This window comes from Podarcis filfolensis, assembly GCF_964270895.1.
Source record: "Podarcis filfolensis genome assembly, chromosome: Z".
Classification (NCBI taxonomy): Eukaryota; Metazoa; Chordata; class Lepidosauria; order Squamata; family Lacertidae; genus Podarcis; species Podarcis filfolensis.
This window is the reverse complement of record NC_139617.1, coordinates 5247461-5272163: the sequence shown is the minus strand read 5'-3', so window position 1 is coordinate 5272163 and position 24703 is coordinate 5247461. Positions and strand designations below refer to the sequence as shown.

The window sequence follows — 24703 nt, the reverse complement described above, 5'->3', positions numbered from 1 at the left end:
TTTATTATCATTTCCCCTCGTGCAACCACCTCCTAGCAAGTGTAGCCTTTTACCTGAGGAAGAACTCCAGAGAATCCAGAAGTATGTTGTGTTTTTTGTGACTTTTTGGTTGGACCTAATAAAGGTGTTGGGACGTGGGTGGCGCTGTGGGTTAAACCACAGAGCCTAGGACTTGCCGATCAGAAGGTCAGTGGTTCAAATCCCCGCGACGGGGTGAGCTCCCGTTGCTCAGTCCCTGCTCCTGCCAACCTAGCAGTTCGAAAGCACGTCAAAGTGCAAGTAGATAAATAGGTACTGCTCCAGCGGGAAGGTAAACGGCGTTTCCGTGCGCTGCTCTGGTTTGCCAGAAGTGGCTTAGTGGCCACATGACCCGGAAGCTGTACGCTGGCTCCCTCGGCCAGTAAAGCGAGATGAGCGCCGCAACCCCAGAATCAGTCACAACTGGACCTAATGGTCAGAGGTCCCTTTACCTTTTTAATAAAGGTGTTACCAGCTGCTGGCTGACTGACTTTCCTTCTTATTGATGTGCATGGCTGCCTTTGTTCTTTTTAGTTTACTTTCTGCTTTTTGCAGAGCACACATGCCGCAACAGAGGTCAAAATCTACATTTGCACCAAACAGCAATGCTCCTGTCTGCAGTAAGGCTGTACTCTTTGGTTATCTTAATTATTTAAGCTTGCATTGGGGTAGAATGGTCCCACCCCATTAATTAATTAATTAATTTACATAATTCATTACTTTTTTGTGTGCAAAGCTTATCTGCGATGGCATCAATAAACCGAGAAAGTGCTGTGTCGAGACTGAAGGCAGAATCCAAGACAGGGATTAGTGCAGGAGTTGCCAACCTTCCTAAGTCAATAGGCATATTTGGATTTTTTGGGTGAGTGCTACAGGCACCACCCTGGTTACTCAGCTTCCTCCCAGGAGAAACAGAACGAGAGAAGGTGTGCATGCACACCCATTGCTTTTCCAAGTGATCTGACTAAAAGTAGAATTAATCATGGGCTTTGAAAAGCACCTGTAAATGCCATGACCTCTGAATCCAGCAGCTGCCAAGGCTTGTGAGTCAGGAGCTGCAGACATTCCAGTGAAGGGACTCAGCCACATTAGTAAAAAAACCCAAACAAACCCCAGCATTATAAACATGCAACACCAGATGGCGCTGAAGAGCACAAAACATTTCTAGGCGATTTTATGTAGGATTTTTTTCCTTTTGTTGTAACGATTTGATTTATAACTTATTTATAGTGTGTGCTTTTCCACCCAAGGAATCAGACCAGGTGCAGGGCTGTGAGTCTGCTGGTGGAACAGGAGCTGAAGCTGATGAACATGAGCTCCCCCCCCCCCAAAGAGCCTCCTGCAGTGATGGCTGATGTCCAATGGGAGGGCAGAAAGCAGGGAGGCCAACAGTAGTCTAGGTTTGTCCCCATCCTCCTTGCTGCTGAGTTCTATAAGGGCAACACTGAGGTTGAGGAGGAGGAGGAAGATGGCAGCCAGCCCCTGGACTTGGATCCAAGCAAGAAGGAGAAAAATAACTACCAAACTTTTAGAAGACATCTGAAGGCAGCCCTGTTTAGGGAAGCTTTTAATGTTTAATAGGTTATTGTATTTTAGTGTTTTGTTGGAAGCCGACCAGAGTGGCTGGGGAAACCCAGCCAGATGGGCGGGATATAAATAATAAATTATTATTATTATTATTAATCAGGAGGGCACTGGCTGAGGGCAGATTTGAGGTTGCTGGGGCAGTGTACTGTGTCCCAACTGCCCTAATGGACCAGCCTGTACTGACCTTCTGCATCTGTAGGGACAGAGCGTGGACCTCCATGAGCACCTTCCCCCGAGGAACACCCCCCCCCCCGTCAAGACCTTACCAGCCCAGCACTGAAGGAAGTGTACCAGGCCAGAGGGTTGGTCCTTTAAGAACGTATACTGTAGTTAGTCACAAGGTGGTGGAGAGACCGCCTGAGACCAGAGGCTTAAAAGTGATTGGTCAGCTTAAATCCTTCATCAGGGCAAGCTGCGCACTCAGTTTTCTGTAGCTATGCATCATTCTCTATGGAATATGTTACTGGACTAGACTGCGACATTAAAAATGAAACTACCAACTTCCTCCTTCACCTCTGTGTATTTTTCAAGGGAGAAAATGTCAAGCACCCTCAGCTTCTCATGGTCAAGGGGGCAAGGGAGTGGGGGGGGGGGAGGAGCTCAGGGCTCAGAGGCTTCACGGGCACCAAGTTGGTGACCCTTAGATTACTGAAATGGTCCCCGAAGTCTGGAGTTTTGTTCCTGTAGGAGAGCTGGAACTCTTTTAAACAATCAGTCTTGGCTGTTGAACCACAGTTTTACTGCAAAGCTTGCAAAAGAGCATGCGTGTTTATTTTGGGTAGTGATGTTGTAGCAGACACTTATTGAGCTAAAGCGAAGCTGCCATCTGATTGCAGGGTACATTATGCATCTACAAATGCTAAATTGCCAATGCCTTCTGAAGCTCCTCTAATGTATTAGTTCAACAGTATTATTATACCACTCAACAAGAAAATGATACCTTGAATCCATTATAGCTTGAATGATGGTATGCTATCAGGCGCCAAATATTTGGCTTCCAGCAGTTTTAAAAGATAGCCATGTCTATATTAAATTCCACCAAAATAATAATAATAATAATAACAATGATATGTCTCTCTCTCTCTCTCTCTCTCTCTCTCTCTCTCTCACACACACACACACACACACACACTTTAAAAAGAGGTAGGGTACACTTAAAATAAATAAATTTCACACCTAAATACTTTGTCTAGGCAACCAGAACACACACAACAGTGTTATGAGTTGGGTGAGGAAAGAGCAGTCTGTATGCCAGGACCCTTCTAATTCCTGGGTACAGCAATTGTTAAAAATCTAAAGAAAGATTTTAGTTCCTAGATTAGCCAGGCTAGCTTCCTGGTAAGGTAATGGCCTAAGAATGGGCTACTAAGGAAACAAAGGAAGTGGTTCAGTGCCAGAAGACAACTCAGTGGTAGTTAGAAAGACAAAGGCTGGAAGTAGGGAGAGGGTTAGAGCCATGCCTGATTTCTGTTTGACTCCAAGGTTGCGGCTATGGGAGAAGCAAGACCATCTTGGAGTGTTATGGCTGTGAACCCTCCCACCATAGGCTCAGATTGTATACGTGTGTAAATAAATCATATATTGTAATGGCCACAGTCTCTGCTGTACTTCATTCTGAAGGAAGCACAAACCCTGGGTAAGCGCCTGGAACCCCTGGAATCTCACACTGCTCAGAGAGTGGGGTGCAACAGTATTTTAGCCTTTTAATCTCATCTTGCTAGATCTGTATGCACTTTTACTGATGAAGCTGCCTGGTTCTGCAAACCTGAATGTACTGTCTTAGAATGCAATTCTATATCTGCTTACCTGGGAGAAAGCTCCATTGGGTTTACTTCTGAGTAGACAGGTCTAGGATTGCAATCTTAAGACTTTTAAAAGCTTTACATTCCCATTGGAGGGTTTCATCTCACTCAATTCAGCAGACACCGGCTGCTCCCCTGGTGCCTGCACACAGGTCTCTGAATTTTCCTGCATGTTTTCCTCCACTGCCAATTCCTCAGGCACTGGCTCTTCCTCTTGCATGTTCACACACACACCTACAATTTCTCCCACACACCCCTCTTCCACAACAGGCTCGCAGGGAGTGGAGAAATCAATAAGAAGCAGCCTCTCAGCTCTAGCCACCTCACATTTCCCCAATGCGGCTTCCCCCCTTGTTTTCAGCTACCTCAGCTGCTCACCCACACTATGGATCTCTTCGGCCACCCCTTCCATCTGGGTGCCTTGCAGCTGGGTCCTGGGTCACTCTCAACCCCCTGCAGCAGGGCCCTCAACTTGCATGGAGTCCAAGGAAGCCTTTCACACACTCTGTTTGCAGCTGCTTCACCTCAGCAAACTGTCGCTGGATCATGTGCTCAAGCCGCCCCATGTCTTGCTGGCTTCACTGCTTCATCTATTGCTGGAGTTGAACTGCTCAAGGAGTGTTGCTGTTCCTCCTCCAGCTCTGGCACATCTTGGTCACAGGTCTCCCTCCAGGACATACAAATCCCACACCCCAATACCAAACAGCTGCAAATTTCCATGGGTTTCAAGCACTTACCCAGGCTTCATGTTTCCTGTGGAATGAGGTACAGTAGAGACTGTGGTTTCCCTATAATATATGGTTTATTTACACATACATATGTACAACCTGGGACGCGGGTGGCGCTGTGGTCAAAACTGCTGAGCCTCATGGACTTATGAGTGACGCAACCCCAGAGTCGGTCACTACTGGACCTAATGGTCAGGGGTCCCTTTACCTTTATGTACAACCTGAGGCTATTATGGGGCAGTGAGGGGAGGATGTTGGGTAGAATCCACAGCCTTGGATTCTAACAGAAATCAGGCATGGCTCTGTCTCTCTGGCTTCCTGGCCTGCTGCCAGCTTCCAACTTCTAGATTTAAACACTTGCCGGATCCAGGAATTAGAAGGGTCTTGGCATTCAGCCGACTCCGCTGCCCATCAACTCATAACACTATGGTACTCCAAACTATACCAAAAAAAAAATCCTCTCACTTTGAAATATAAACTATACTGTTAGCATATTTGTAAATATGTGTTAAATCTATCTGTTGAAAGAGTCTCTCACACACATACACACTGAACTTTTTGTCCCATGTTGTGTCCCAGTTTTGTGACGTTTTGAATTCAAAATGGTGCTGTTTTTAATGCGGTAATTTATTTGTGGTTTTATGGCACTTCATTCTGATACACATAATAAATGCACCAAGTGCCGATAGCATGGTAAGTGCATTAAAATGCTAAGTTCCCAAAGTACTTTACAGAGCTTTGTTTTACAATCATAACAACCTGCTGAGATACTTTTGAAAAACGGGTTGTGAGCCGAATCTGGCGTGGCTTGTGATACTAAATATTGGCCTTCTACTGCCTTTTACCTTTCCTTACTCTTCTGGACAACAATTCCTATGCAAACCGTTTTCAGATTTGTGCTGCTGGGCTTGCTTCTTTGTTTTTAATTCTACAAAACAAATTCAGAACAATACCTTAGGATGTGTATATTCCCCCCCCCCCAACTTACACTACCATGAGATGATTATTTTAAGGAACTGAAGACAGCTAGCCCCTGGCTTAATTATGCAAGCTTTGTTGTGTTTCTTATCCACTGAATGTAGTCTGCAACTTCAGTGTAGACATCATAATCGCCCTTCAATGCACATTCTTCCCAGCAGCTGGCTATGGCTGTTAGAAACCAGGTGCCTTCTACATCTGTGGCATAAGGGCCTCCACTGCCTCCCTGGTGCGTTCTCTTAGCTGTGGCAGAGACACCAGCACAGAACATGTTTGGCAAGAGGGTAGACTCGCCATCCCTCTGACAAGTGCTCTGGTCAACACGGTGCACCTTCAGAACCTGGAGAACACTGGCTCTTTTTCGTTGGTCCTTTGGCCTCCACCAACCGCTCACCGTGCCTGATCCATGCTGCAGAAGGCTGTTTGTGAACTTCTCGCCTGCGATGCAAATTGGGGTGACGTAATAGTTCAGCTCCAGCGGTGAATCCAGCTCGAGAAGTGCAATGTCATTGTGGTACCTGTGGGTAGTGTTGTATGCGGGGTAGCGAATCGCCTTCACCACCCGACGTTGTTGTTCAGTGTGGTCGAAAGCATCCGTATTGTGCTCACCTGATGAAAAAAGAGCCATTGGATACACATAGGTTCTTTAAACGGGAAATTTGGCATTCCGGACATACACTTAGTTGTCAACACAGCATGCTCCAGGCTGTATCAGTTTAAAGCAACGAGTCCAGCACTGAACTCAAGGCACCAGTGTTAAGTATACAATATACACTGAAATGGAAAAAATAATTCTACAATGTGTCGTGTCTGTGCTGAACTGTGAAGCATTGCATGTATATTTCTGTTGAAGAGCAGCCTAACAGGTTAATCATTAGAGTGGCTGTATCACAGGACTGTATATCTGCTGGCTCAGTCACATGAAAGAGATACTATTACAGATTTGTGTATATGCTAATCTGTGGGCATCCATCTTGGTTGTGTGAGTTCTTTGTTTTCAAGCACCTGGAGAATATGGATATATTAATTCTGTTCTTCAGTAAATCAGCCTCAGGCTAATGGACTGGATGCAACATATTTATAATCTAAGATACTTATTTCTTTTCAGCTACTGTTGATTAGGATCATAGAATAGGCGAGTTGGAAGGGACCCTGAGGGTCATCCAGTCCAGCCCCCTGCAAATCTTAGCTAAAGCACCCATTACAGATGGCCACCCGACCTCTGCTTAAAAGCCTCCAAGGAAGGAGAGTCCACCACTTTCTGAAGTAGACAGTTCCACTGTTAAGCATCTCTTACTGTCAGAATTTTTTCCCCTGTATGTTTAGTCAGAATCTCATTTCTTGTAACTTGAAGCTATTGGTTCAAGTTTGATTGTCTTTTGAATATTTTAAGTTATCTGTTTCTTATCAACAATTTAGATGCTTTGTTTAGATTTTTATGGGCTGCTTAGAGGTTGTCTTACAATCAAACGGCACATTAACTTTGTTAAAGGAAAATAAATAGATGGACATAAATAATGATCCCATGGAAAGGGAATGTACTTTGTACATGCTCAGTGGCATTCTCTCCACCCCACCCCACCCCACCCCAAAGTCTAGGAACAGAATAAGGCCCCTAATAAACCTGTATCCAGCTTTATCATTCTACCAGCCCTCCTGAGACTCTAGGCAAAAATGCAGCCAAAGGTAATTCCAGCCACACCTCAAAGTTGTTTTATCACTTACCTGCCACAACAGTGTGTAGCCCATACTCGATGCAGTGTGCTGCGGTGGCAATCCACTTCTCATTGATGATTGTGCCTCCACACAGTTCTTTTCTCTCGTAGCTGAGCATATAAACCTGCGAGCGAAGGCAACAGTATGAGATCAGGATCGACCCCTTAAAGTACATATGCAGTTACAGCCCAATGGTAGTGTTAATGGCAGCTGCCTCTAGAGGGCAGCAAAGGCTGGATGGTGCAGCAGCACGCTGAAATTTGCAGAGAAGAAATGGAAGAGAACCCAAACAAAAGACTTAAAAAAAAAACAACAACAGAGAGAAATACAGTAGCAGGTAAAGTGTATTTACTTATGCCTACATGCATAGAAATGAAGAATCAGGAAGGCTTGAGTGAATGTTTCAGGATACAATCCTATGCAGATTTGCCTGGCAGTAAAGTGAAGCAATTTAGTTAAAATGTAGAATTCTCTCCCGCAAGAGGCTGTGATGGTAGGTTATGTCATTTTAGGTAGGGAAACTTAATTTTTGCCAATTTCTTCAGTGAGGTGTCTGAAAAATACATTTTTGGGTGTGAGGAATTCAATTCTGCTGTTATTTTTGTGACTGGGCAGGTCTACATTTGAGGAAGAAGCACATAAACTGCTTTCAGAAAACCAAAGAATTTTAATCTGACCTTCTGAAAATGTCAGGTAATGCTAAACAACAGCAACAATTTACTGCAAGTATTTGGCAATCATTTTAATGATTTCTATGCAATTTTACACACATTTTACTTGCCAGGCAAAACTAAATTATATTAATTTAACCAAAATAACCTTAGAATTCCAAAGTCATGTTACAACTTTTTAGCACCCATCATTTTTGGAATTTGAAAGTTGAAAAATTCAACTGGTCTTACATAGGCACTAACTTGGATTTCAATTTCTATACACCCTTTATCAAAAGGTCCCAGGGTGGTGTACAACATTAAGAACACATTTCATGGAGCATAATTAAAGCAAAAATAAAAAGCATAGTAATAGCATAATAATAAAATAATAATCATAGTATCAGTCTCCTTCACCTCACAACTTTAACACACCATAGAGTATTTAATGGCCAAAGGCCTGGGTAATGTTTTGCCTGGCATCTAAATGTGTATTATGAAGGCACTAGCTGAACCTCCTTGGGGAAAGCATTCCACAGATGGGGAGCCACTGCAGAAAAGGCCTGTTCTCATGTTGCCACCCTCCAGACCTCTCAGGGAAGAGGCATACGAAGAAGGGCTTCAGAGAATGATCTTGGGGTCTGGGCTGGTTCATACAGAGAGAGGTGGTCATTGTGGTATAGGAGTCCTGATTTGTTTAAGGCTTTATAAGTGAGCACCAGTACTTTGAATTTGGCCTGGAAAGTAACTGGCAACCAGTGCAGTTGGGTCAGGATTGACATTATATGCTCAAACTGTCTTGTTCTGGTGACCCATTGAATTCTGCACCAGCTGAAGTTTCCGAACTGTCTTCAGGGGCAGCTCCATGTATAATGCATTGCAGTAATCCAAACTCCTTTTACCATTGTCATGTGGTTCCCAGACGATTGCCCAGAAGGGAATGTGGCCCTGAGACTGAAAAATGTTTCCCACCCCTTTAACTAGAGGGAATGGTTCTCCTGTAGATTGCCTGATGGGGGCCTTCTATAACTACCACATTTGCAAAACAGCGAACTCTTGTTGCATTACCTGCCATGGAACTTCCCCCTTCCTGCTGTTTGTACTGATTGGCCTGGGAGGCGTTGGTTCCACAAGAGCAATCTGGGCTTTATTGACAGACACATCCCTGGGGTCACTGGTAGCACTGCTGCTTCTGTTCTTTGCTGCCTCTGGGGCTCCAATCCTCCCGCATGGAAAGGGCACTGTGGAGAAACTACAAAATCACTCATGCGCTGGAAAGTAGGCTCCGGTGCACAAGCGCACCTGCCAGAATTTGAGGATTAGCCTTTCCTTGATGTGAGGCTGCTGCTGCAAGCATCATCGGCTCACTCGTGTGTCCCCTTTTCAAGGGTAAGCCATAAACTTAACAAGGTGCTTTATGTCAAATTGGACCATTGGATCAGGTCCATATTGACTGGCAACAGCACTCCAGGAATTAAGACAGGAGGCATTTCCAGCACTCCTGGGACACGATGGGGAATGAACATAGGACTTTTGCATGCATCACAGGTGTTCTGCCACCGAGCTAGGGCCTTTCTCCATTTGTCCATTGGGTTCACTCAGTCACCTCCACTGACTGAGACATAGTACGATATACCAGAGATTGAAGCTGGTACCTACTGAATGCAAGGCAGGTGTTCTACCATGCAGCTATGAACCAAAGCAGCACACAACAATGATGGAAAAGAATCCAGTAGTAAGGAAATCCATTTCAGCACATTGCAGTTGCAACGTATCAGCAAGATTTAAAATAAGCACAGACTCAACATTACCACAGGCTGTCTCACATTACAGTATACTGCATATCACCAAGACTGAGCAACCCACTAGCAATTCATACTAAAGTTTAATGATAAACATACTGTTATGTACTGAGTTGAATAGGATCCCAAATGCAGCAGTCTGATTGGTCCCAGAGCAATAGGATTCAGAATGCAGCAGTATGATTGGTCCGCAGGAGCCACCCAATCCAGCTCCAGGTGGAAGTGAATCCACAACCTGATTGGCCTACAGGAGAATCCCGGAATTAGCCAATCACGTGCAGCCCATTGTGTAAATAATGTATATAAAGCTGATATTGTGGGGGAAATTCCATTTTTCCTCCTCACCACCTTGAGCTGAATAAAGAGCATGAAATCCACTCTCAACTCCGAGTATATTTCACATACCAAGACAAAAATATAATTAATAGCAAAATAGTACATCAGCCTGAGATCTAAGAAACATCCCCCCTGACTTCTCACTTGTTTTTTTAAGGCTTCTTTAGCACTTCATGAAGAAGCAGGAAAAAGTAAAGCCTCCTCGCCATCCCCTCCCATCCCAGATGCAACTGACTAGCAAACCTTCTGGTATGGCAACTGCAGGTAGCTATTGGCTAGTACCCATTCCATCCAGATTTGGATAGTCTGCAAACAAATCCCTCACCTGGGAGGGAAGAACCTTTTATTTCAATGGAACCTGTTTGGAGTTTTATTCTGCTAAAAGGGTAGAAGATTCATAGGTCAAACATTACTAAACAGTGCTCAAATCTTTTACCTGTTGGTTCACAGCTCTTCTGGTCTTCCATCAGTCTGTACCCAGGAGCACAGGAACAGACTGCCTTCCCTGTAGGGCCATTCTCACATATCTGCTTGCAACCTCCATTCTTCGCTGAGCATGTAAGGTCTGATGGCGGGGAGTTGAAATTAAATTTTACTTGAAACTTGCCAAAATACAAGAACATAGTTGTGGCATGAAACAGGTGCAACAAGGATGCCCCCAAACCAACCACATTTTTGATTTGGTTCACACTGGCATGGTAATCTCATGATCTCCATTTAAAACTTGCATTTCATTCTGTTGGCTCAAGGGAACATACATGGTTCCTCCTCCTCAATTTTAACCTCACAACAACCCTGTAATTTAGGGCTAGTCAGTGTGGTGCCCTCAAGGCACTGTGGAACTCATCACCTCTGGCCAGCGTAGCCGATGGGAGTTGGAGTCCAACAACATCAGAAGAGCAAACACTTTATTTGTGGACAATGCTTTAAGAGACTTTGATAACCCAAGATTGTGGGAATTCAGATTGAGTCAGTAAGGTCTAAAACCACAGTTTACAGGTATCATAGGTACTGGATCAGACCCTTACTGCAAAAGAACACCCCACTCCTCCTCAACTTTATTGCATCATCATATCATTGAGATCTAAAAAATTGTCTTATGCTGATGACATCATTGGCACAGATCCACAGCCTGTAGTATAGCGGCAAATTCAGAAGCGTAGGGTCCCTTTGTGATAGTCACACCCTGCCCCTCAGAGCCACACCCCCTTCTAAGATTATACCATATTCTAAGACTATACAATAATCTTATAATTATACAATGATAATGATTAGGGATGCATTGCAAAATGATCAGTGCAGATAGCCATGTATTGCCTTTCAGATGGATCTACTCTTTTCTGTGGGCAAATGATTTGGAATGCTCCAATAACTTCTTTTGGAATGGCTTACTGTACATTGTTGTTTTAAGTTCCATTGAGCATAGAAGAACTTGCACACCATTCTCTTGAAACCGAAGCACCTGTTGTTTTCAGTGTTCCTAAATACTCGGCTTTGAAGCATGCAGAACAATTCCTCCTTGTGGCACTTCAAATACGAAACAGCCACCCAGGAGAGGTCCACCTTTTAGCATTGCTGTTCGCTTTCTAGCGTGTTGTTACAGCCCTACTTAAAAAAGAACACCGTAACTTGTTTAGGTTGCTATTATTATTATTATCAAAGGTAAAGGTAAAGGTAAAGGACCCCTGGACGGTTAGGTGCAGTCAAAGGCGACTATGGGGTTGCGGTGCTCATCTCGCTTTCTGGCCGAGGGAGTCGGCGTTTGTCCACAGTTAGTTTTCTGGGTCATGTGGCCAGCATGACTAAACCGCGTCTGGCACAACGGAACACTGTGACAGAAACCAGAGTGCATGGAAACACCGTTTACCTTCCTGCCACAGCGGTACCTATTTATCTACTTGCACTGGCGTGCTTTCGAACCGCTAGGTTGGCAGGAGCTGGGACAGAGCAACGGGAGCTCACTCTATTGTGCAGATTCCAACTGCCAACTTTCCGATCAGCAAACCCAAGAGGCTCAGTGGTTTATTCGTGGTTCCAGGCAACTGAGCACCCATTCCCCATTAACATACCAATCTCACAGTTCCTTCCTTCATATCCACCTAGGCACAGACATTGGTAGTCACTGGGTTTGCATTGACATGTTCCACCATTCATGCACGGCCTTGACTTGCATCCCTCGCCACCTTGGAAATAAAGATTCAATTGTAACTGTAACTAAGGATATTCATGAGTCATATTGTGATCTACAAATGGCTATCAATGCATTTTACCGCAGAAGCAAAAGATAAAAGAAAACGCAGGGCAGTGAGTCAGGAGCAGCATGCCCCCCCACCTTCTCCTCCAGCCCCACTGCAAAGAGGACATTGGAAGTATGCACCCCCTTGCTTAATGCTAGCTATGGTTTAATGTCACATCCAAAAAAAGAGATAGCTGTGGTTGGCTTAAATGATGCCTTATTATTAAAAACAAGTCAGAAATCAAACTGTGGTTTAGTATCTGGCTTTTTTCAGCAAAGCAGAGTTTAAACTAATTGTCATTTCTTGTTTGGATGCAATGAGAAACTCTGGTCAGTTTAAACCAGCAAGCAGATTCTTCCAGTCCCCTCCTCTTTGAAGGAGAAGAGAGGAGAGCATAAGAGCTCTAGGTTCAAGCTGCTTCACTCTTGTCATGCTAAATTATGGTTTAGTGATGGGCTTAAACTTCTCATTAATAAAAGGAACCTCTGCTCTGGTAAACAAATCTGGGGAATAGGGACATCAATGGAGGAATCTAGCAGAATCAGAGTCTATGAACCCTTATAGTTTCAAGGGCAGTGGCGTAGCTAGCTGCTTAGGTGGCCAGTGCGGCACAAGCCACCCATGGGGGCGGGGTGAGTTGTGTGGAGCCTCTCCGTCGCTGCCCCTCAGCTGAGGGAGAGGCAGCGGGGAGATGCCACCCCCATGCTGCTGTTTCAGGCAGCACAGAACCTGCAGGTGCCCAAGCCACCACATCACTCCCAGGAGAGTGTACTCTTCCCACCTTGGATCAAATCTATGCTTCCAGGTGCCATAAGAAAGCTGCAGAGATAGCGCAGGATAGTGCACACCCTGGAAATGATCTCTTTCAGCTTTTGCCTTCTGGAAGAAGGTACAGGGTTATAAAGACTAGGACTAGCCGCCTGAGAAACAGTTTCTATCCAAATGTGATTTTAGTTTTAAATGCAGTGTAAGGTGTCTCTATGGGAGTGTATTGTATTTTAAAAATGGGATATCAGACTTTTTAGGGGGCTAACTAGGTTGGGATAGCTGGGACAGCAGGCTTGTTGGGTTTTGAATGTCTTATGTAGATTCTTTTTTCAATTTTGCTGTTCTGTATGGGACAATGACAACAAAGATTATCGTATCGTATCGTATTGTATGGCTCAGGCATGCTGCAGGCCCCCTGGTAAATGCCAGCCTCTGCGGTGTGGCACCCAGTGCCAGCTGCATTTTATTATGTTTCTTGACTGAACTAAAAGTTTTGTGAGTCCAAACTTTTAAAACTCATATTTTTGTCACCCCCCATCAGTGATGACACCCGGGGCGGCCCGCACCCACCGCACCCCTTCCTTTCACCACTGTTCAAGGGATGAGTGGCTGCATATGCTTCAGTCTTTGCTGCAGTTTGCAACCAAGACTGGGGACTACCTGTCTCCACCTACTGTCAAAAATAATTCAAAGCAAATCCATGGGAGATTGTAGCTATCATTGTTGAAATTCAGTGTGATGCTAGGCATAATACTAAAGACCCAGGCTTCTTCCATGTAATAGATAGAACAGTTCAGTGGTCTGTGGGCTGCTATTTGATGAACGCAGAATACTGTGGCAGCCTGTGTTAGCCTGGTTCGCTCCAGAAACTGTGGACCAAAAAACTCATTGGCCCCACACCATCCCAGCTGCGACTGATGGAAGTTGGTGTCCAAACCATCTGGTTAGTGAAGGCATTTGGTGGGTGAAGGCAGCCGGGTTGGTGAACGTAACCAAAGTCAGACAAAAAGATACGGCTTACCGTAAGCGTATGTATTCCAAAATGTGATCTACAAGAAAAATTATTAACATTAACCTCAATGGTAAATGCAGGCAGATAAACAGCAAACAGGTTTATAGAACATTCATATTACTTTAATATCGACATCCAGGCATTTCACAAGCATTTTGGCAGGTTCACACCAGAGGTCAGCACTGCCCATCTTTTCTGAAATATGTCCCAGAGTAGTTTAACAATCAATCCCTCTTCCAGGGAATTCTGGGAACTGGAGCTCTGGGAGGGGAACAGGAGCCTCCTAACAACTCTCAGCGCCCTTCCCAAACCACAGTTCCCAGAATGCCTTGGGGGAAAGCCATGACTGTTGAGGGGCTGTCCTGGTGCTTCAAGCGCCTGCTGTGGATGTGGTCCTAGTTGCGTTTAGTAAAGAACATTACTAACATTCCCACCCACCCACCTGCTCGTTCGCCAAAGCACTCAGTGACCAGCATTTGAGATCTCACAATTACCGTTTGCAAGTCGTCTTCAAAGACTTCTCTTGCTTCCTCATAATCACATACTTCCTCAATACATTCACGTTCAAGGTTTCCTTGCAGAATTTCTTCCAGTAAGCCAGTATTGTGCCTCTTATGTCGGTGCAATAGAGCATTTGCCTCATTCTTGTCAACGAAAACTTAAACATGAAAAGAAATTAGAAATCCACTGAGAAGGCTGCTTCCAATGTTGTCCACCACCACCACCACCCCCCGTCCCTCGGAGTTGCATGAGTGGGAGGGGGCCTCCCTGCCCTCTCCATTGCATCACTGGTGCTGCTCCCAGCCCTGTATTCCCAGCGCTACCAGGCCATACTGGGAATCGAACCAGGGATGTCCCATGATCACATTCTATTTTTTTTTTAAATACATTTTTATTGGAGTTTTACAAAAGAGAAAATTAAAGATTCACAGAATAAAAAAAAAGACCACAGATAAAAATAGACATTACCAAAAAAGAAAACACACAAAATACACAAAAAACAGCTAATTAAGAAAAAAAAAGAAATTTGAAAAAAGAAATAAAACAAGTCCATTTTTCTCAATATCCTCAAATTCATATGCTTGTATCCTTGACCTCCTCACACCTCCCCCCTTTTGTGTTCCCATTTACATACTTAATTCAGCAAATTCTTACCCTTTTTCAAATATCTTAACTTTGTGCCATAACATATTAAACCTCAATATTTTCAACCATTTATCAATTTTTTTACATAATCTTATTAACTTTTGTCACTAGTTACCACTTATTACCAATCCAAGCATAATTTTAACATTCATTAATTTTACAATATTTCTGAAGATAGTCTTTAAATTTCTTCCAGTCTTCTTCCACCAACTCTTCTCCCAGGTCTCGGATTCTGCCAGTCATTTCCGCCAATTCCATATAGTCCATCAGCTTCATCTGCCACTCTTCCAGGGTGGGTAGCTCTTGTGTCTTCCAATACTTTGCAATGAGAATTCTTGCTGCTGTTGTTGCATACATAAAGAAAGTTCTGTCCTTCTTTGGCACCAATTGGCCGACCATGCCCAAGAGAAAGGCCTCTGGCTTCTTAAGGAATGTATATTTAAATACTTTTTTCATTTCGTTATAAATCATCTCCCAGAAAGCCTTAATCTTTGGGCACGTCCACCAAAGGTGAAAGAATGTTCCTTCATTTTCTTTACACTTCCAACATTTATTATCGGGCAAATGATAGATTTTTGCAAGCTTGACTGGTGTCATGTACCACCTGTATATCATTTTCATAATATTCTCTCTTAGGGCATTACATGCCGTAAATTTCATACCTGTGGTCCACAACTGTTCCCAGTCAGCAAACATGATGTTATGACCAACATCTTGTGCCCATTTAATCATAGCAGATTTAACTGTTTCATCCTGCGTGTTCCATTTTAGCAGCAAGTTATACATTCTTGAAAGTGTTTTAGTTTTGGGTTCTAACAGTTCAGTTTCCAATTTTGATTTTTCCACCTGGAAGCCTATTTTTTAATCCGAATTATAGGCCTCTCTTATTTGAAAATAATGAAGCCAATCTCGCACCTTGTCTTTTAATTTCTCGAAACTCTGCAATTTCAGTTTGTCTCCTTCTTGTTCCAATATTTCCCAATATTTCGGCCATTTGGCCTCCATATTGGACTTTTTCAGTGCCTTTGCTTCCATTGGTGACAACCACCTTGGGGTTTTATTCTCCAGTAAGTCTTTATATCTTATCCAAACATTAAACAATGCTTTCCTGACAATATGGTTTTTGAATGCTTTGTGAGCTTTAACCTTGTCGTACCACAAATATGCATGCCACCCAAAAACATTATTAAAACCTTCTAGATCCAAAATGTCTGTGTTTTCAAGAAGCAGCCATTCTTTCAGCCAACAAAATGCGGCCGATTCATAATAAAGTTTCAGGTCTGGCAGGGCAAATCCACCTCTTTCTTTTGCATCGGTTAGTATTTTAAATTTTATTCTGGGCTTCTTGCCCTGCCAGACAAATCTAGAAATATCTCTCTGCCACTTCTTGAAACAGTCCATCTTGTCCAAAATTTGCAAAGATTGAAACAAAAATAACATCTTAGGCAATACATTCATCTTAATAGCCGCAATTCTACCCAACAAGGAAAGCTTCAGATTTGACCATATCTCTAAGTCTTTCTTCACTTCTAACCAACATTTCTCATAGTTATCTTTAAATAGATTTAAATTCTTAGCAGTCATGTTAACCCCCAAATATTTAACTTTCTTTACTATTGTTAGGCCTGTCTCCTTCTGAAACCTTTCTTTCTCAATCGGTGTTAAGTTTTTCTCAAGAACTTTAGTTTTTGACTTGTTCAACTTAAAACCTGCCACCTGACCAAATTCTTGAATCAACATGATCACATTCTAAAGTACAGTGGTACTTCGGTTTACGAACCTAATCCGTTCCGGACGTCCGTTCTTAAACCAAAACCGTTCTTAAACCAAGGCGAGCTTTTCGTAATGAGGCCTTCCACAGCAGGTCCCCTTCCACCATTCAGATTCCATTCTTAGACCGAGGTAAAGTACACAAACCGGGACGCTACTTACGGTTTTGTAGAGTTTGTAAACTGAATCGTTCTTAAACAGGACTGTTCTTAAACCGAGGTACCACTGTAGTTGTGTTCTATGTTATTAATCAAGCACTTCTAGGAGCTTTTTCATTTTGTTTTCCAGTGTAAAGGTAAAGGGACCCCTGACCATTAGGTCCAGTCATGACCGACTCTGGGGTTGCGGCGCTCATCTCGCTTTATTGGCCGAGGGAGCCGGCGTACAGCTTCCGGGTCATGTGGCCAGCATGACTAAGCCGCTTCTGGTGAACCAGAGCTGCACAGGGAAATGCCGCTTACCTTCCCGCTGGAGCGGTACCTATTTATCTACTTTGACGTGCCTTCAAACTGCTAGGTGGGCAGGAGCAGGGACAGAGCAACGGGAGCTCACCCTGTCGCGGGGATTCGAACCACAACCTTCTGATTGGCAAGTTCTAGATTCTGTGGTTTAACCCACAGCGCCACCCGTGTCCCTTTTCCAATGTAGCAATGTAGTTCTTATTAATAAAAAAAATAATCAGTGTGGCGTGAGCAAATATTTATCCTGACAGTGTGGCCCAGAGGAAAAAAAAAGTTTGAGAACTACTGCTTTATAAGTATATAAGACGAGTCCAGCTGTATCAGGCCAATGGCCCATCTAGTCCTGCATTCTGTTCTCACAGTGGCCAACCAGATGCCTCTTTTGGAAAATAGCAGCTAAATTCAGAAGCATTACTGCCTCTGATCGTAGAGGCGGAACACAGCCTTCATGGCTTGTAGCAACTGATAGCTTTATCTTCCATGAGCAGGCATGCCAGGCCCCCTCAAGGGTCAGCAGTGTCTGTGCCCACATACTGTGGGTTATGCTTGTGCCAAGCATGCAAGCCATGGGGCGTCCGCATGACATGTCCTCACACCCCGCAGTGTGCATGCGTGATGTCGCCTGGCCCCCTCAGTGGCAGTGGCAAGGTGGCATGCGTGTCCATGAATTTATTCAATCCTCTTTTAAAAAGCCACCCTCTCTTAAAATCCTCTTTTAAAGCCATCCGAGTTGGCGGCCATCATCACTAGGACCTCATACCTACAGGACTGCCTCTCCTGGTATGCCCCACAGAGGACCTTATGGTCCATAAATAACAACACTTTGGAGGTCCCGGGCCTCAAGGAGGTTAGATTGGCCTCAACCAGGGCAAAGGCCTTTTCAGCACTGGCCCGGACCTGGTGGAACGCTCTGTCGCAGGAGACCAGGGGCCTGCAGGATTTGACATCTTTCCGCAGGGTCTGCAAGGCGGGGCTGTTCCGCCAGGCCTTTGGTCTGGACTCAGTCTGACTGCCTCTTTCTTTCTTTCTTTTTTGATGGAACCCCTTATATGGGATCCTGTATATAAATTTTCCCTCCGCTCTTTGCTGGCCCATGTAGGACCAACATGGATAGCTGGCCTTGATGCTTCCTCCCCTTATGGTCTTGATTTATGGGCCGCCAGTAAAACATGGCTGCATTTTAAGCTGTATTTTAATCAGTTGTTTTTTGTTTGTTTTTTAAACTGTATTTTATATTTGGTGTTAGCTGCCCTGAGCCTGGTCTTGGCTGGGGAGGGCGGGGTATAAATAATTTATTATTATTATTATTATTATTATTATTATTATTATTACTACTACTACTACTACTACTACTACTACTACTACATCCTGTGGGAATGAGGTCCACAGTTTAACTATGCACAAACGTTCCCCCCCCAACCCTTATGATTCTGAATAAAGTGCTGATTTAAGCTAGAACAGTGAAAGATTATACTTTCTGAAGCGAAACTAGGATCGTTTGTGCCACAAACTAGACCCCAGATGCAAGACCTGTGCTCCTTCACGCTCTCTCCCTTATACTTGCATTTAACTGTTTGTCCTTGTTTCTATCTTTTAAAGTATGTATGGTATAAAGGTAAAGGGACCGCTGACCATTCGGTCCAGTCGTGGCGGACTCTGGGGTATTGTATTGTATTGTATTGATCTTTATTACGGCCATTGGCCCATCACACGACAGTTTCCCATACCAACATAATGTACTTAAACCTCCAAATTTAAAACCGCCAAAAACTTACAAACAACAGACAAGAACCAAAGCAAAACAAAAAACAAAGGACCAACATCATACATTACAATAAATTTGTAACATAAATATCGCCCTCTGCTTATAAATTAGTAAAAGACATCCATGGTGATATCACCTAAATACAACCTAAAACATAGATCATAGTTTAAAGGGATTATCCGAGCTGCACAGGAGTCCGTTTCTCTTCTTTAGGGATAGGACGCTGATCAAGAATCTGGCAACCATGAGTGATCTTATGGGGTCATCATCATTTAATAGATATCTCAGTTTGGCTTCATTCGTATCATCGGCAATTCCCTTTAGATATTGAGCGAGAAACTTGCTCCTGGCCGATGAGTGAAGAGCACAGTCAAGAATTATGTGATACAACGATTCCGGTGCCCCACAATTACAAGGCAGACTCTGGGGTTGCGGCACTCATCTCGCTTTACTGGCCGAGGGAGCCGGCGTACAGCTTCCAGGTCATGTGGCCAGCAGGACTAAGCCACTTCTGGCAAACCAGAGCAGCACACGGAAACACTGTTTACCTTCCCGCTGGAGCGGTACCTATTTATCTACTTGGACTTTGACGTGCTTTTGAACTTCTAGGTTGGCAGGAGCAGGGACTGAGCAACGGGAGCTCACCCCGTCGTGGGGATTCAAACCGCCGACCTTCTGATTGGCAAGTCCTAGGCTCTGTGGTTTAACCCACAGCGCCACCCACGTCCCATGTATGATGTAATCACATCTTAATTACAAGTTTTTATCCTTTACCTGTTTTAAGTCTTACGCGTTCAGTTTATCCATATGTTTTATCTTATGCTGGTCTATGATCGAAATAAAGTTTGATACATATTCACATACATATTCACAACATTGTCTACAGGTGCTGTTATTATCCCTCTGTGTTCATGCAGAAGTCTTTTTCCAGCACTACCCAGAGATGCCAGAGACTGAACATGGCGCCTTCTGCATGCAAAGCAGGTGCTCTGCCTCTGAGCTGCAGCTGTTCCTCTAAAGTAAAGCATTTGCTCTTCCACCAAGATAAGATTGTCCTGCAGATATTAACCCAAGTGCAGAATAAAGTTGTGAGTTTTGTACTCTTGAAATGCATTGTGTAAAATGTAAATCTTACATTATGCTACATCTTATGAGCAACAAATGCCAAGATTATAAAGCGCAGACGTGGAGTAATCCAAGGACAGATGTGAAGCTGACGTCAGACTGACCATGTCTTTTGGGGTCCATTTTTTACCCCACGCTCTGACTTAAGGTAATAATTAAACTTCCGATTGCCACCCATGGCTTATTTGCCAAAACGGAAGCACACTCTGCATAGCCAGTTATACGCTCTTTAGTCCTGCTGATTGCAGCGAACAGGGGCTCAACTCTCCTCATCAAAAACAAGGCTACTCTGAAATGCATAACTTTGGCTGGATTGTGTTTCTAGTTTGCATTATGCAGCCACAGACACATCCTTAAATGAATGGAAAAGGAAGCATTTAATCATTAAATCAAATGCGCATATTTTTTTACTCTGTTCCAAGGGACCTTCCTGATGCAAATGGGTTGCTGACAACAAGGGTTTTTCAAATCTTGTTTTAATTTACCAGATTTACTCCAGAAAGGGAAAATAGAGGGGAAAGACGGGTTGACATTTTGATGTCAATGTAATTCCAGGTAGAACAGAGAACCCCCCTGTCTTAAACCCTGGAGAGCTGTTGCTAAATGGACCTATGGTCTGATTCTGTATAAGACAGGTTCCTATGTACCTCATGGAACCCAAGATTTTAAGGTGATCCCAATTTTTCAACCCACACAAATATCCATTTGATCAAAGCCTTTCTCAACCTCCTGCGCTGCCCAGATGTTTTGAACTACAATCCCCATCAGCCCCAGCTAGCATGTGAGGGGAGTTGCAGTCCAAATCATTGGCGGGGGGGGGGGCAACAAGCTGATATTATGAAGCCTGATTTAATGAGAACTCCCTGCAGATGTTCCTTTTTTTAAAAAAAAACAACCACCCATTTGGCCTCATACTCCAACATCAAAATTATTTTATTGATTGATGGCAATGTCTCCTGGGGTAGCTCAGGCAGTGGAGCATAAGACTCTTAATCTCAGGGTTGTGGGTTCAAGCTTCACGTTGGGCAAAAGATTACTGCATTGCAGGGGTTGGACTAGATGACCCTCATGGTCCCTTTCCTCCAAGGAGCTCAGGTTTTCTTCTTCCTCCTCCTCCTCATTTAATCCCAACAACAACCCTGTGAGGTGGGTTAGGCTGATAGGCAGTGATAGGCCCAGGTCACAAACTGAACTTCCTGGCAGAGTTGGGATTGGAAGCCTGGTCTCCCAGGTCCTAATCTGATGCTAGACTACACTGGCTCTCAGAGTTCGTTGTTCTTCATTATTATTAGTCTACACCTTATCTATGACGTCAAGTTTACTGGAGCTGCTTCCTTCTTCCTTGCATATCCGCCCTGCAAGTGGGTCAGTTTTAAATCCGTACTCTAATAGAGACAAAGACCACATTAGATTAGAAATACCTTTTCTTCGGACCTGGGAAGAAACCCTATGCAGCAGAGTGGGAGTTACTTCTGATGAAATGTGTACGGATAACAACTTCAGTCCCTGTTCTGTGCTATTGAAGGGGGTTAAGATTGTGCGAGAACTTCCTCTGCCTGACTGCCCAACTCATATCAGATTCAGTTGGGTAGCTGTGGGTAGCTGTGGGTATCGAAACAAAATAAAATAAATAAATAATAAATAAATAAATTGTCCAGTAGCATGTTTGTGTGCATGCACACGAAAGCTTATACCCAGAACAAACTTAGTTGGTCTCTTATGGTGCTAGTGGACATTTTAAGTAGGTAGGTAGGGTGCATTTGGCCCCTGTGCCTTTGCTTGCTGACCCCTGCTCTAGCTGTTAATGAAAATTGGGTCCTGCATGATACTCCTCTGGCAGCTGAGTTTTCTTTAGAAGCTAGGATTTTAAAGATTTCATGCTGCTTGTAAATGTTTTGTCCCCTATCCGATGCCAGAGCTCCTCTCTCATTTCAAGTCAGAAGACGCACAGGTGGCCAGATAGCTTTAAAATGAACTCACCTTCACATTCAGCGTAGAGGAGGCATCCTAGGAGACAGGCAGCAAGGGTGAAGAAGCTGATTGCCATCTTCTTAAAAGCACCACGGCTGGTTTGCTAATGAATTGTGGACTGGGAAGTCTCTTGGTTTAGGGGTCCGAAGTGCAAGTACATATTTGTTTTGATTTTGGCTTGACTCCAAGGTCATATTTAAATTTTAGGTCTCTGGTTAGACATTTCAGGACATTTCTGAAATGGTTGCCCCTGTGTAAAAAGTTATTTCATTTTGGGCTCAACCCTCAGTTCATTTCTTACTTTACGGTCCCTGAATGAATATTTCCAGGTGGTGCCGATTTATGCACAAGTTAAGTAAACTACAGTTTAGGGTGTCAGATTATGAGAGGAAAATTGGGGAGATGGGGGAATGACTAAGGCCACGACCATACCAGGCCATCAAAGTAGTATCATACCACTTTAAATAGCCAGAGAATCATGGGAACTGCAGTTTGTTAAGGCTGCTCAGAGCTGTTAAGAGACCATGATTCCCCCCCTAGAGAACTACTGCTCCCAGAGTTCCATGGCAAGAGGGATTGTTTAACCACTTTTGCAGGAGTCATAATTATTATTTGTTTTCTGTATATGCGGATATGCAAATGTGAGAAAACAAGGGAAGCAAATAACTTGTTAGATGCAAACAGATAGAACCAATATCCACAATAACCTTCTCCAACAAACAATTGTTCAAGAAACCTTTGCAATAATGGAAACAAGCATATTAATTTTCCATTTTGGTTGTTTGTTGTAGTATCTAATAAAACATTTAACTTCCTCCAACTCAGTCCTCATTTCTGGGATTTGCATTTCAAAATGAGAAGGAAAGCTTCCATGCTACAATAGATCACAGCCCAGCAATCCTGATCCGGCTTAATTTGCATTAGTCTGTACTGATAATTGTCAAAGGGCAGCTAATTAAATTTCCAAACGATGGTGCGTGCCCTGCGTTACTCATGTTCCAATGCTGCAACATAGGAACCACTTTATACCACATTAGACTATTGCTCCGTCTGGCACAGCATTGTTCACCCTAAGTGGCAGTGGCTCTCCAGAGTTTCAGTCTCTCGCATCAGAAATGCCAGGGATTGACTCTGGAACCTTCTGCATGAAAAGCAGATGCCCTACCACTCAGCAATGGCCCATCCCTTAAGTAAGATTCTAGTTCTCAACGTTTTCATCAAAGGGATACTTAGGCTGGATCTAGATGCATCTAAGAAATGTTTCAATTAAACGTGTCGTAAATTTAAACAGGGAAAACAGGTGGAGAAAAATGGGACTCCACAGCGCCATCTGGTGGCACAATGTTATAGGTAAAAAAGGTAAAGGACCCCTGGATGGTTAAGTCCAGTCAAAGGTGTCTACAGTGGTACCTCGGGTTACAGATGCTTCAGGTTACAGACTCTGCTAACCCAGAAATAGTACCTCGGGTTAAGAACTTTGCTTCAGGATGAGAACAGAAATCGTGCTCTGGCGGCAGCAGGAGGCCCCATTAGCTAAAGTGGTACCTCAGGTTAGCACAGTTTCAGGTTAAGAACGGACCTCCGGAACAAATGAAGTTTGTAACGAGAGGTACCACTGTATGGGGTTGCAGCACTCATCTTGCTTTCAGGCGGCTTTCTGGGTCTTGTGGCCAGCAGGACTAGCGCATGGAGGATCGTGACAAGTTCCAGTGCGCATGGAAACGCCATTTACCTTCCCACCACAGCGGTACCTCTTTATCTACTTGCACTGGCATGCTTTTGAACTGCTAGGCTGGCAGGAGCTGGGACAGAGCAATGGGAGCTCAATCCGTCATGGGAATTTGAACCACCGGCCTTCTGATCAGCAAGCCCAAGAGTTGCTCAGTGGTTTAGACCACAGCGCCACCTGGCAGCATAATGATATATTGCATATACAGCGCCAATACAGTACCCTGGGTTAAGAACTTACCAAATTTTTCGCTCTATAGGACGCACCCGACCATAGGACGCACCTTGTTTTAGAGGGGGAGAACAAGAAAAAAAAATCTCCCCCTCTCTGCGCAGCGCCCCTTCAGCGAAGCAGCAGGAGCTCAGTTTCTCCTGAAGAGGCGCTGCGCAGAGATGGGGAGAATTTTTTTTTTCTTGTTCTCCCCCTCTAAAACAAGGTACGTTCATAAGGATGTGATGAAAATACATAATTGAACATAAATATAGATTGGAAATGGCTATGTATAGTGAATACTTATCTACTCTTAAAATTCTCATTCTTGATCTTATTTCTTCCTTTTCTTTATCTTCTTCTTGTTCTTTTCATTTATATTTTACCTTTCATTTCTTTTCTTTATTGTGAATATTGTTTTGTAGAGGTGCAAATAATTGTAAATATCAGAAGAGGTAAAATGTTTTCTAATTTTCTATTGGTTACATGTATTTTCCTTTTTTTGTATATTTGTATTTTTTTCTAATTTGTACTCAGTAAAATTAACAATAAATAAGTAAATAAATAAAGCTCATCACGTGTCCATCTCCTTGTCCCACTTGGCGGCGTCAGGCAACTTCATGTTTTGTCACATGAAATCAAGGAACATGGAGGCCTGCAGTAACCGGCCCAGCCTCTGGAAGTGCCGTGTATGGTAGGAGAGACTCCACAGCTGCTTTGATCCCTTCGTATTGCAAGAGGCTCTCTGGCGTCTCATGCTTGAGGAGAGTTTCCACCACTGCCTGAGCCTCGAGGTACCGTAGTTCCGCGAGTTTGTGTTCCACGTAATGGAAAACGTCAACACAGCCTCTGGAAGAAGGGGTTTGGGGAAGACACGTCAGGAAGGAGTGCA

At 43.8% G+C, this 24703-nt stretch overlaps 1 protein-coding gene across 1 annotated transcript in view; it reads right to left on the bottom strand.

Annotated features, from left to right (window-relative positions):
* Window positions 1–22027, bottom strand: part of F9 (coagulation factor IX) — a 35033-nt gene extending 13006 nt beyond the window's left edge. The window contains exons 1-8 of the mRNA XM_083596781.1: window positions 21882–22027; window positions 14129–14292; window positions 13644–13671; window positions 11687–11800; window positions 10054–10182; window positions 8548–8720; window positions 6839–6953; window positions 5184–5722 (exon numbers count right to left, since the gene is read on the bottom strand). Of these exons, the coding sequence (XP_083452907.1) occupies window positions 5184–5722; window positions 6839–6953; window positions 8548–8720; window positions 10054–10182; window positions 11687–11800; window positions 13644–13671; window positions 14129–14292; window positions 21882–21948 (1329 nt within the window). The 5' untranslated portion in view covers window positions 21949–22027. The remainder of the gene's footprint in view (window positions 1–5183; window positions 5723–6838; window positions 6954–8547; window positions 8721–10053; window positions 10183–11686; window positions 11801–13643; window positions 13672–14128; window positions 14293–21881) is intronic.
* Between the last annotated feature and the right edge of the window lie 2676 nt (window positions 22028–24703).